Consider the following 14,267-nt stretch of genomic DNA (forward strand, 5'->3'; position numbering starts at 1 on the left):
CCACATAGGAGAGCCCTGCTGGTGAAGCACTTGCAGTTGCTGTAAATCTCCTCAGGCTCCCTTTCATATTGCAATGTTAACCACTGTATTATAGAAAAGTCAACCTACCCAACTCAGTCAACGTATTCCGGCTGCTATGCATAAAAACAGGACATTTTACAAATGGCAGCATCTTATTTATAATGCTTTCTAGAACAGGATATTTCTGGGCTAGCCGCCAGTCTTAAAATAATATAATTATTCACCATGTGGGGAAACCAAAAACATAAACCTTAACACTTAAACGTCACTTGCTTGTTTACTTGCACATTTTACTTTAATAAAAATTCTCTGAAAAATCAAGACTAAAACTAAAGAGAAGCCTCTCTGATGACAGTAGTAGATTCAATATTTGGTTCAGTGTTTAAGTTTAAAAAGTAAAAGCATGCAGACTGATTGACACCTTTAATATACATTGACTGATATGACATATGACTAATGGTGATAATGACAATTCATTATTTAATTTATTCTGAGAGAGAGATGTATGACTAGACTGATGTGTTACAAATTAAATTGATTAACGATGACCTACAGCTGTAACAAAGTAAAAGAAATACCTGAACCAAACTTTTTACAATTGACTGAAAAAGCTTGCTACAGTAATTTCAGTGTATTACATGCACCCTTTTAGTCAATAGTTATTATTGTTATTTTGCCCTGTGACAGGCTGGCTACTGGCAGGAATTTGACCCAGAGACAGAAAGCTGCAGTTTAAGTGCTGGTACAAAAACAGGAACAAAATAAAATGTTCGAACAAAAGAACAAATCACTGTAGGCTAGGCATTAGCCTTCACTACAAATACAAAGCATTACAAAAACCACAGCACAAACTCTAACCCCTGAATTCCACCAGCAAATAAAGGATTTTGTTTCCTGTTATACATGTGGCCACACCTGTGATTGCTGGCAGAGACAGATTAACCCCATCCCTGCCAAACTTACATTTCCACACACACACTATTTACAGCAGCAGTGCTTCTGCCCTGCCACATGCCCAAACAACTTTATCGTGGATACTTACAGTTTTTAATTGGAAGTATTGTGTTATGCATGACCATTGTGTTTTTGGTTTATCCCAGGTGTATTTATTTTAAGATGACAGATGTAATTTATTCTTGCTTTTTCCACACATAGTGATCATTGAGATATGAAAAAAAATGTTTTGGAACACACACACACACATACACATTTCAATGGAAATGGTAATGAAAATATTTCCTGTTTTTTAATGCAAAGGGAAAGCACTACAGGATATCTGGAAGTGCCTCCCTACAAAGCTGTGTGCGTGCAGCTCATGAAACAGCATAGGAGGCCCTTGCTCTTGAGTTCATCCGCTACCTAGCCCTACTGTATGATAATACAAAGAAACGGAAATAATAACCAGGGCCATACTATTCCAGTGTGCAGATCAAACTTTCCACTAGCAGGGCAATGTTTATGTCAAACACATTACCTTCAAAGAGGTGAAATACTGGTTACGTCTGACAGTTGCTCTTGAACAGTGACATTTTTAGATGACAGAACTGAAAGAGAGATGAGGTTTTGTATAATATATAATAAGAACACACTACAATATATAATAAGAACAAAAAAACACATAAGGGGGCGCTTCAAGACTCATCTGGTTCCTTGTAGCTGATCTCAAAAGATTGTTGGGTCTTAAAGGATTCCAAATAATTCACCCTCACCACTCTCTCTGTAAAAAGGTATCTTCTGCCTTCTACTTTGGGATTAGTTACAATAAATACAATTGTAATAAAAGGTTATTGTGGACTTTAAGCATCTCGCCAATGTGGAAAAGCAATTAAAATGTCAAACAGAAAGCAGGTGGTAGTATAGTAGTGTACGCCAAGCCAAATTATCATTTAGCAATATCTCAAATTAATTTATAGATATCTCTAAATATTTGAGGATATCTCTAAATCAGTTCCAGATACCTCTCAATATTTGAAGATATCTTTAAATATCTGAAGATCTATAAAATACATTTAAAGATATCTCAAAATTTTTTCCAGATATCTTTAAAGGAGCTATCTAAAACACATTTTGAGATATCTTTAAATCAGTTATAGATATCTCAAATGTTTGTGAGATATCTTGAAATCATTTTAGATATCTCTAAATCATTTAAAGATATTTCTAAATAACCTGTTCCTTTAGAGATATCTCAAAATAACGCCCTGTTCATTTAGAGATCTCTAAATCATTTTAAGATATCTTGAAATAACTTCCTGTTCATTTAGAGATATCTCTAAATCATTTTAAGATATCTGAAATAACTTCCTGTTCATTTACAAATATCTCCAAATCACTCTATACATTGTTTAGATATCACAAAATGAACAGGAAGTAATTTCAAGATTCTGTACCTCTAAATGATTTCCTGTGAAAATGCTCTATGTTTTGAATGGACTTCCTGTCCAGGTATCTGTAAATGAACAGGAAATGATTTAGATACTTTCAAATGATTTAGAGATAACTTTAAAACCCTTATTTTAAGATATCTTTAAATGACAGTTTAGCATACCATGCTAGCAAAATCCACATGGTTTCCATATTATTTAAAGATATCTGTAAATCAATTTGAGATATTTTTACTTCATTTTTAGATATCGCTGATTGATTTACAGATATCTTAAAATGAATTTTAGCTCTCTTAAAAAACTGCACATTTAAAGATATCTGTAATTCAATTTGAGATATCTCTAAATGATCATTTGGCTTGCCATAGTGGTGCTAAATTATATATTGACCCCATTTATAGAAACAATATTAATGAATTGAGAAAATAGCAAACAGACTAATTCCAGGACTTAATGAGTGCAGTTTAAATAATCAAACTTTTTTAGCCTGGAAAAACAAATGGGTAACGGAAATGTATGCAATGCTAAATTCTATAGGTAAAGTCAAATCTACAAATATGACATTTTAATTAGAGCACCACTATTCTTAAACTGGCTTTTAAAAACTGATAATGTGGGTAAAAGTAATTTCAGAACAGAAGGTAAGAAGCACATGGAATAGTTTACCAGGTGAAATAATAATACATTGGGAACATCTTGATACAGTAGACACTCTAATCAGAAATAGCTGGGACTACACTGTATTCAGATGTCTGATTTATGAGGAGTACTGACTGTAAACTGTACCATTGTAAAAATGTGTTGCCTAATGCTTGTTTATGTATGTGATATTCTCCCAATCAGTAATAAACCTTTGGTCATGAAAATATTATTAAACATGGGATGTATCATTAACTAATGCGAGCTTAATATGAATTCATTTGTAATCGCTAAGAAGTTACAATGCAATTACAATGCTGTCTTTGTGGCTGAATGGCCCAAGCTACAGATTGAAAGCCCTTTTCTATGACCCCTTGTGGCAGGCTGGCGAGTGGATAGAGGCCCAGAGACAGACTGCAGTTCAAAAAAAAATAACTATTTTATTATAAATAAACAAAAATAAAGTGCACAAGGGCAAAATAACAGATACTCAAACACAAATAAAGCAAAAACAAAACTCACAAAAATAAAGTTTCCAGGCTGGGCAATGCCTTCACTGGATTTAGAAAATTCAAAAACCCACACAACAAACACCAACCTGCTTCCTCAGCTCCCTTCTCCTAAATGAGAAGCTGAGGCCTCCTTTTATATCAGGTGGCTGGGCGCTGATTGATCGTTAATCAACCTAATCAACTAATCAACCCCAGCCACCTGAACATAATAAACCCAGGCAGGTAGGGGAAGTTAACCCCATCCCTGCCAATTTCTAAAGAGCAGAGCTTTGCTCTGCCACACCCCTGTGTATAAGTTTGAATATAATAGATTAATCTGTCTATGATAAGTGGGGAGAAAGCAGCAAAACCAGTTACATATAGTTTGCAACACATAAATAGATAAAGTAATCTAAGTACAAAGTCCTCCAATGAAGAAGATGCACTAGTATCAAGCTTCCTTCGCTTGCCTTGGTCTGATAGCATTCTATAACTCACAACAGAATAAGGTCATTTTTCCTGATTATCCACTTTTAAATGTACCACTTACCTTATAATCATGCAAACAAGTGCATTTGATTATGTACAGGTGACAAGCTTATGCAAGAAATACACCTTCCAGCACCATCTGCTGCATCTCATTTACCGATGAGGACTGAATAGCAACGAGCAACCTCTACTCATCATTTTACCCCCACTGAAGCAACAGATATGACACTCCTGATCACTGGAGGCAAGGGCCAGCCTGGGAAGTCACCACCTGGACTCACTGTGTCACTCCTCCTATGTTCCACCCTAAGCCAGTGGAAAGGGCAAAATCCAGGGCAGTGTTCCCTTTGGATCTCAAGTCAAGAGCAGTAACTTAGCAAGTTCAAGCAATGCATGTATGACTCACCCTGTACTCCAAACTGTAGGTTTTTTTTCTTCAACCCATAAATAATAAAGAAATAGAATGAACTATTATTTATGTGAGTTTTAGGTTATGGGAGATATCACTATAACTCACCCATTACATTTTCATTGTCCTTCACAAGCAGTGTTTATATGGCACTTTAAGAAATCTAATTTTACAACAGCAGTGATATTGACTGAAACAAATTCCTCTGCTTTCCGATTAAGCAGATGGTCACATTCCTGACGGCCATAAGATATCGCCCCTCATTTATTTTGTACAGGCATTTCCATGAGCGACAATCTGTTTAAGCATTAAGAGCCTTGGAGCTATTCCACAGCACTAAATCAGCTTCATCCAGTGCTAGGAATGGTGACCACATACTACATGAACAGTTTGTTATGCGTTTTTGCAAAAAGTGCAGCGTTAACAATGTGTTTCTACCTTTAGCTACTTGGGTAGATGTACAATGCAAAGAGGAATTGTGGTATGGACCACGTTTTAAGCATTTAGTATTCATGTAACTCACTAAACAGCTCAGCTATACATGTATTAATAGTACAAATTATAATTTCTCTTTCCTTGTGTTTGTGTGCTACTGTGTGCATGTTATGAACTGATTTTCTTGTGAGGATTTCTACAGGAGATAATCAGTTGTATTATTATTATTATTATTATTATTACTATCTCAGTTTTTATTTCCTTTATTGTAGTTATTGCTGCATTGTGTAAGTGCCCGCTTCTGCTTGTATACCTACAGAGTGTGGTTACTTTATTACCAGATTGCTCTTTTCTCATAAAGTAGGATGGCTATAGGAAGGTAAGTATAGAAAGCAGTCAACTGGAAAATCCTATAAAGATGACGTTAGTGGAGTCTAATCATTTGATGTAAACAGTGGTGTTTCTAAATATCAACCACACTGGGGTTTCGCATAATTCTTTTTTCAAGAGGCTCCATTGTTAGATGTTTGATTTTCCTAACTGTGACGCACAAAGACCCAGCTAATTTAGGAACATCTCCTACTGACATTTGTTATGAAAATGCTGTCAGTTAATGTAGTTTTCGACGGCACAGGCACTACAGAACTTAATGTTGTTGAGCACCACTGAAAGAATGTGTGTAACATATATAGCAGGGCAGAGGCTGGGCGCGAACCGGTGACCCTGTGCACCGCAGGCGAGCACAATGCAAAATAGCCAGGCTCGTTTGCATCCATGGTTTTAGAGCTTTTAACCTCACCGACAGTGGATTCATAATACACATACTATTGATGCCTCATTTGCAGTGGAAATTTTTGTCTCCTATTTCTTTTCATGACTGAATGAGCTTTTGGGACATCTTTTTGTAGAACAAAAATGACCTTTTAAGACAAGACACAATTTACAGTGCAACTCGCATCATTAAATTAGTTAATTTGTTTTATATTATCTTGCAGAACAAGAAAATATAGGTCTGTGCTAAAATGGAGCAATCAACAAAAACTACAGACATATTTTATTCTCTGAACTGCTGGACATTTTAAATGTTAACATTCCGTATGAACAACTCTACATCACATTACAGGTAGCAGCTAAACCTCCAATGGAATTATATATATATATAATATATATATATATATATCTCATATATATAGAGAGAGAGAGAGAGAGAGAGAGAGAGAGAGAGAGAGAGAGAGAGAGAGAGAGAGAGAGAGAGAGAGAATTGACCCTAATACCTCTAGGAAAAAAAAACTCAGCATGAGGGCTCAAGTTCCTGTTTTTCTAATTGTAAACATAAGCAATAGGCTGGTGAAGTGTTCACTATATACTAATATTAAGACACTGAAATCCAACTTCAAATAATTCCAGAAGCACATCATGTTAAGTCATATTACAGCAGATTGTTATTAATTCATAGCCCATGATGTGCCTACAGTAACTGTTTTATGCAATTACCAGTAACATATACAGTGTAATACATTAAATTGTTTACTTGATAACTGCATACATCTGTGAAGTGCACTTATTTTAAAAATGTACGGTTATTCTGGTTAAATGAAAATGTGTGCATTTTCAAAGGAAAAGTGCTTCACGTTTTTTTGAAGTCAACAGGAATTATGTATGCAACTCATTGGAATGCAGTGTACTTGTATAATTCTTAAACCTTCAGTAATATTATATTGGCACACTATGGCATGGTAAAATAAATAAATAAATAAAAATAAATAAATGTCAAGAAGTGATCTTCATGTGCAGCAGGAGAAAATAAATCTAAAATCCTCTAAAACTAAAAACGTACCTTTAAAAAACTCTCTGCCCATTTCTTACCTTCAGATTGCCCTGAGCAGAAACTTAAAACCTCTAGATCTGGTGAGAGAAAAAAATTATCTGCCAACACTGGTTGGTTTAGTTTAGTGCATTGTTGGTGCTTACGTCACTTGACGCACAGGCAGTCGCTGACTCTCAGTCACACACTCGGTAACCAGGCAGGACAGCCACACGTAGACTGTCTCACTGCTTTCTCGTTAATTTCTGCTCTCTGGTTTTCTCTGCCCACCCCCCCTTATACACACCCACGCCGACAGCTAAAAAAAAAAAAAGAAAAACCCTTCCACTATGACAGTTTCTATGTCACTACAGTAGTAGCAAAAGAAGGAAGTGTGAGCAGTGTCTCTTCACTTTCACAATAAAGAAGAGGCATGGCGGAGAAGACGTTACTAAGAAAACAAGAGCCAAATCAAATTAAGCCAAAACAAGCGACTGAGGCGAGAGCAGCTTTAGGATTTGGAGTACAGCTTCCAGAAGTGGTGGAACACCGCGAATCTACATTTTGAACAGTTCTGTTCCGTTTTTTTAGCAGGCTATTTTTGTTTTATTTTTTTGTCTGCTCCCCGTGTTGGTGTTTTTCTTATTTCTTTATTTTTGTTTTATTTATTTCCGTTTATTTTTCTGTACGGGATATTGGTTTCCGTAACTTATTCTTAACGCAAAGTAAACTCTTACTTGTGCTTATCGGTACTTAAATAATTAATAGCAAATCTCTGGATATACTAAATGGGTGCCAAACAAAGTACCAGTAGCCCATCTGCAAACGGCCGAACCAGGGCTTATTCGGGGTCGGATCTGCCTTCCAGTACTTCTAGCAGCACTGATACCAGTCGGACTGCAGCTCTGGCGATGAGGTACGGTCATTATGGCCCTTCCACCCATGGGGCCTCGGGAGCCACTGCCGCTGTCGCTCATCATCTTGGCTCAAGGACCCGGTCCATGGGGGGCGGTGGAGGTGGGTCAGGCACCCGAGCCCAGGCGCTGAATCAGCCCGGGCTCAATATTCCCAACAGCAGTGCAACTTACAGTTCCCAGGAGTCCGGTAACAGCACCCCAGAAGAAAATACTGGAGAACGTGACAGGTCAGGCGGGGGTCACGGGGGGCCCAGGCTCATGATAGGCTCGCTTCCTGCACACCTTTCGTCTCATATGTTTGGAGGTAAGATCGTTTTATTTTTTATTTTTATTTCATACCTTTATAGCTGTACACTGTTTATGGTTTAGTTTCCCGATGTTGTCATTGCCCCTATTGTAACTAGATTAACTCTCCCCTAGATTTAACCTAAAGTCCTTTTCTTAAGGGGATGTGTTATTTGCAGAAGGCTAAACGCTAGAGAGACTTAGCTGTCACACAGAGTAGCAATGTTGCCGCTACTGTTTACTATCTAGCGCAGTATTTATGGCATGTACTTTTTAATTTTTATTTGCATGTGAAGTTAGTTCTGGAGCGAATGAAGCGTTTAGTTGTACAGGGATAGTATGTGTAATTTCCATTTTTATAAAATAGTTTTTCATCTTTTTTAGTGTTTTTTTTCCTACTTTGTCTCCGAAAACAGCCTCTCTCTCACTCGCTCTCTCTGTGTGTCTGTGTGTGTGTGTGTGTGTGTGTGTGTATGTATGTATGTATATGTGTGTGTATATATATATATATATATATATATATATATATATATATATATATATATATATATATATATGCACACACACACACACACACACACAGACAGACAGACAGACAGATAGTACTCCACGTTTGTTTGTTTGCTTGCTTGCTTGTTAAATCTGAAAGGATATATACATATTTTAACAGTGCACACTATATTATCTTTGTAGGCTACACGAACCCGAAAACCCATGTCACATATTTCTCATGTACAGCTATGGACAGGTTTTACATCATCCTATATAATTAACACATTTTGCTTAATAAAGTCGAATGAAACCTGCTGAATAATATTAACATATTGAATTACATACCGCTTTGTAGTTTTCCATAAACTTGACAAAAAATGACAAATTGAAAAATGTGACGTTTCGAAATGCGACATGAACTACTGTACTACTTTTTTGGCTACCGGTAGACTTTTGTGATATATAATTTAGTAGTTTCTTTGATTGCATGATGTTAAATACAGTATCTAAATGATAGTCATATATTTTTAATTATGTCTCAATCCTAAAATTCTAGGTGATGTTAAACGTTTAGCCACAGCTGTAGACAAAGAAAACTTATTTGCAGAAACTGTAGAAATAAAGACATCACTGAATCACACAAACTGATTGCCAGGGAACTGTGGATGGAACTTATTTATTTAAATGGTATTAGGTAGGTAAAACTCACGCAGCAGTATGTTAAAGAAACAATACTGTAGACCAGAGGTTCTCAAACCTATTATGTTGGTGGACCCCTTTTCAAATGCAATAATATCATGCTACCCCCCCCCCCCCCCCCCCCCCCCAACTAAATGATAATAGTATATAATGCTCATGATGTAAGTGTACTGCATTTAAAGAGACATTGTTAGTAATGCTTTTAAGAAAAATGATATTTACTTATATCAGTGAGATGAATGTGCCTGCTTCTCACTGCAGTTTGTTTAACCTTGGTGTGGTGGTTGACAAGCAAACTTGTAAATCATTCTCCACTTCCAGTCAGGATCTAAACTTTGTCTTAAGAGCTGCCATATCAGAAAATGATATTTCACAAGTATCTGTTGTTGGGAAAGGTAGCAACACTTGCATGGCTTCTGTTGCTAAGGTTGGGTACTCTGCAGCAACAAATGGACAAAATTGGCAAGGTGTCTGTTACAGAAACTTATTTTTCAGCGAGTGGTCACAGGACCAGCTGTACTGCTTTTCCACTCAAGCCACAGGATGACTAGCACAATTTGAAAATGGATCCCGAACCTAATCCTATTCGTCCATGTTCAAAGTAAACACTGAAGTACTCTGCCAGTGTGGAAACGTGAGCAGTGATCCTCTCTTAACTGTTGTGGTGTTTGTATCCAGAAATTCTCTAAGTAGCGGGAACATAACTGAGAATTTAGTTCTCAGTGGAATATGTTTGTATTGCCATCTTGTGTGGATGCTGTAGGTTCAGTTCATTTAACAGGTTAAAAATGTCTTCAAGTTCGGCTTCCATTGTCTTTGATGCAAGGGCCTGTGGGTTTCTGGCTCATATTCCTGCAACAACACCATTCCCATTGCCTGTCATAGCAGCAGCGCCGTCTGTGCAGACAGCAACACGCTTCTCCCACTTGAGCGATTCACATTTCATGAAATTATCCAGTAGTTTGAATATTTCATCACCTGATGTCCATGCTGTCAACTCGTGACAGAAAAGAAAATCTTACATAATTTTATCCAGCCAGACATAACGAACATAAAATAATAACTGATGTCTCATCAAGCAGAATTGCAAACTGCTCCCATGCATGTAGCCTTTCTGTCAGTTGAAATTTTATAGCATTTAAAAGGTCATCAATTCTCCTTCTAACCATGTCATTTGAAAGTGGTATGGCCTTCAGTTTGTTTGCTGCATCTTCGCTCACCATCATTTGCACATTTCTACAGCAGCTGGAAGAATCGGTTCTTCCTCAATAGTATGGGCCTTTTTACTTTTTCTAATCCAAAGAGTTAGGAAAGATGCCTTAGACCCTTTTCCAGAACCAATGTTATGTTTGTCATATGAGGTTTTTGCTGACTGTATTCTTCTTTCTTTCGTTGAAAGAAATCTGTGGATTTGTCTTTTATACTCCAGGTGCTTTGTTGTGAGGTGTCGTTTCAGTTTTGCAGATTGCATTGCTGCATTTGCTTCAAAAGAGATCATTGTGGTGGCATATGGGAGAGGGAAAAATCAAAAATTATTTTAACAATCTGGGTTGACTCTGAAATCCAGAAACAGTTAAAAGGGTGCTGTGCAGAATATACACGTGTTCGAGAAACTAGCCAAAGTCCTTGACGAACACGGATTCAGTAGAACACTGCATTAATGCCGAGACAATTTAAAAGCTGTGAACAGAATACAAAATAGTGAAAGACTCCAACAACCAGAGCCAGTGTTTTTTGTTTGTTTTACTAACGAACAGACAGGGTTTTACTGTAGGTAGATGGCCCGTGAGCTGCCAGGTCTTGAGAAGGCTGTCTGAAATCGTATGTAGTGCAAACATAAAAATAGTGGTCGGAGGGGCTCCCTCAAGCAGTGTCTCGGCGGGAGACGAGGGTGAGGAAGTGGAGGGTGTGGAGCACCATCGTGTACAGGGTCCTCCTCGACGCGGATCGCAGCGGGGGTCGAGGAGAACTGCGAGATCCTGCTCAGGTTGTTCTTGAGGGGAGGCCGAGGGGGGTCCCGCACCTTGGGTTCGATGAGCAGGACCGGGGAGCCAGGGGTAGGGGGAGAAGCTTGCTCTCCGGTCCTGAGGGCCCTCTCGAGATACCTGACAGAGTCTGGGTGCAATGCTGCTTTGCACGCCTGGATCGCTTGGCAGGCCGTTCTGACGGTCCCCTGAAACGCCCTGGCAACCAGCGACTCGGGAGCCAGCCACTCCGAGCGGTTACCTTGGGCGAGATCAACAGTCTCCGCACCGAGGGGGACTCCAACGCCTGCGCACCTAGGTGGGGGTTGTGCAGCAGGGGCTCCAGAAGGAGTCCTTCGCCCTTGGTCGGAACTGCGTCTCAGCCGATAGAAAACATGCTCCGGGTCCTGAGCAGGTCCTGGTAGAAGACCGGCAGCTCGGGGAGACGGATTCCCCGGAGATCGATCCAGAGTAGTAGTAGTCGTAGTAGTAAAATGTGACTGTGACAGATAACCTGCTTGGAACCGTGACTGTTAAATTAAGTTTGTTTTGACTAAGTCTGCTGCAGTAATACAAGTTTACGCGCAAACAGCATCAATTACGTGTAAATACGATGTGTATTTTTGTTTTTATTTAAATTATAAAAACATGATTACTGTTCTACATAATGTATTTTTAAACTACTTGTGAATGTTTTATTCCATTTATATTGCTTACCTGTAAAATAATGGGATTTTCAGTCAAATATAAATAAGTAGCTATGGTGACGTCACCAGTTAATTATGCAAATTAGTACCATCGAAGGTTCGAACCTTCCTTCAGTAATGTGTTGCGAACCTTCGAAGGTCAAAATGTACCCTTCATTGGAGCCCTAACTGAAATGCTTTTTTTCATTTCTAGGGCCGGCAGTGGTAATGATGCGGCAATATGTGGCACCCCAGCTGAAAAGCTGGAAACAACATTCATTCATTTATTTATTTATGTATTGTTTGTTTGTTTTTCTTTGTTTGACCAGTGATTTTACACATTACCACCACATGACCTAAGTAGGTAGAGAACGTTGAGATTTTCTATAACTGAGTTTGGGCTTAATTTCTTGTTTTAAATAAATAAAATACTGACTGCTGCTATAGGAACTCTAAAGTGAGATTAAGTTACTGTTTTTCATTGTCAGAGCCAAGGGGAATATGATTTAAAGCACCAACACGCTGTGGAAATAAACACAACCAATCAATACAGAGACAGGCATCCTTACACCTAATAAATAGATTATTTTGTCAATGCAGAACCGGTTACATTTTATAATGTAATTACATTGTTTATTATGATTTAAGAGTTTTCTTTGATATCCTGTGTTTGTCAGATTTATTGATGGAGATGGAGCTATTCATCAAATGGTTTGGTTTACATATCTTTTCTGCATTAAAGCACAAACTTCGCTACTCTGTTAATGTTTCACTTAGTGATTTATCATCACCAGCAGCGCTCCAGATAAGGTTTTGGGTCTGGGAGTAACTTACCCTCTAATGTTAACGCTGAGAGTAAAATGCAGCATTACCTTGAAGTCACAGATAATCTCGATTAAATACTGTACAATCTATAATGGTAACTGGGTAGGTATTAAAAAAGAGCCTTCCATTTTAACTGCAATGTTACTTTGAACTACTGTACAACCACACGTGTGTTCTACAAGGTTCTTTATCGACTCAGCAAATTTTTTTTGAGATATCACACAGACTCTACAAATTAATTCCGTTACTTATATTTCAGCAGGAGAGGCGGACAAGTTGTGCAACAAAATTGATTTGCATAGTTTTATGCATTAAATTTAGTGCATATTTCTGATTTTTTGATGATTAAAAATGGCAGGTACACAGCTTATCTGGACAGTGGATCACTAGCCGCTTTCTTACTAACCACATACATAGAGCATGTGCCCCCACACTTCTAAAACGTGCGTAAACAAGAAATATGTTTGATTGTTGACAGCATATTAATTCTTTGCATTTATTCACAGCGTGGTGGTGCTTTAAATCATATTCCCCTTGGCTCTAACAATGAAAAACAGTAACTCAGTAACAGTAATCTGACTTTATAAGTGTTCCTTTAGGAGCAGGCAGTGTTGTGGTACTTCTGAGGAGAGTAAAACAAGCCTAATAAGCACTTTTTACTTATTTAAATAATGTAACTTTTTTTGTATTTATTTATTTTTTAAATAAGAACTGAAACCTAAACTGTCAAAATGGAAAATGTCATGTTTTTGTTGTGCATATTGTTTTGTTTGTATTGAGTTCTCTGCCTTCTTAGGTCATGTGGTGATAATATGTAAAATTACTGGTCAAACAAACAAACAACAGAGAAATGAATGGAAGGATGTGCAATCTTATTTATAACTTTTTTTGTTGCAGACTTTGTCATATTAATGCTGTTTAATAATAGATTTTCTGTTTACGCATATTCAATTCTTTCCATACAGGTGTGTTTCTTGGACCTTTGTTTCAGGTTCCGGTAGTAATAAATAGGTCTGCATGCAGGTGATAGTAATAGGATCTCGAGAAGAAATTATTTAGAATAGCTAGCATGTTGTGTTTTGTGTTTTCTGTCATGTGTCTGAGACGAAGATGTTTGATGCACATTCTTTTTGTTTGTAGTGTTTTTGTAGTATATTTATGTACTAAAATATTTAAAAATAAAAACAAGTATTCCAGTACTGGTCTTTACTTGTATTATTTCTATTAGAACACTAGCTTTTCATGGAATTTCATGTTAAACAGAAATGCAATATGCATAATGCAAAACAATCAAAATGTCAATGCAGGCTTTAGTATCAGGGACAGCACTTGTAATTTGTAATATAATATAGATAAAATGTGGCTTGCGTGGTCAACCAGGGTACCATAACATGGTCCAATTGACTGATGCAAAACCCTCTGGGGCAAATGTTCATGTTGAGGTAAGCTTGGATAGCAAACACTTTATCTGACTTCTTATTTTGTGGGAACATGCTTTGGATGGTTTGATTTAGAAAGATAAATAAGGAAAGCAACTTTTGCCAAAACAATATTATATTGTAATGTACAGTTTGGCAAAAAAAGTAGTAATAATAATAATAATAATAATAATAATAATAATAATAATAATAAAAACAGCAGCATTCGTGAGCAGGTAATGCTTTGTAACTGTGGCCAGGAAACTGTCTAATCTAATGGTACCCTTCCCATTGACCTGTGACATAAGG

General features: G+C 37.4%; 1 protein-coding gene across 2 annotated transcripts in view; it reads left to right on the top strand.

Moving 5' to 3' along the window:
• Positions 1-6,865: 6,865 nt before the first annotated feature.
• LOC121312893 (E3 ubiquitin-protein ligase znrf2-like) overlaps positions 6,866-14,267 on the top strand; it is a 55,143-nt gene continuing 47,741 nt past the window's right edge. Inside the window, exons 1-2 of one of the 2 annotated variants that reach the window (XM_041244786.1) lie at positions 6,866-7,893; positions 11,930-13,730. In XM_041244786.1, coding sequence (XP_041100720.1) covers positions 7,461-7,893; positions 11,930-12,075 — 579 coding nt within the window. In that variant the 5' untranslated portion in view covers positions 6,866-7,460 and the 3' untranslated portion in view covers positions 12,076-13,730. Of the gene's footprint in view, positions 7,894-11,929; positions 13,731-14,267 lie in introns of those variants that run through there. The other variant, XM_041244785.1, reaches the window with a different exon arrangement.

The sequence above is a fragment of the Polyodon spathula genome, chromosome 3, assembly GCF_017654505.1.
Source record: "Polyodon spathula isolate WHYD16114869_AA chromosome 3, ASM1765450v1, whole genome shotgun sequence".
Taxonomy (NCBI): Eukaryota; Metazoa; Chordata; class Actinopteri; order Acipenseriformes; family Polyodontidae; genus Polyodon; species Polyodon spathula.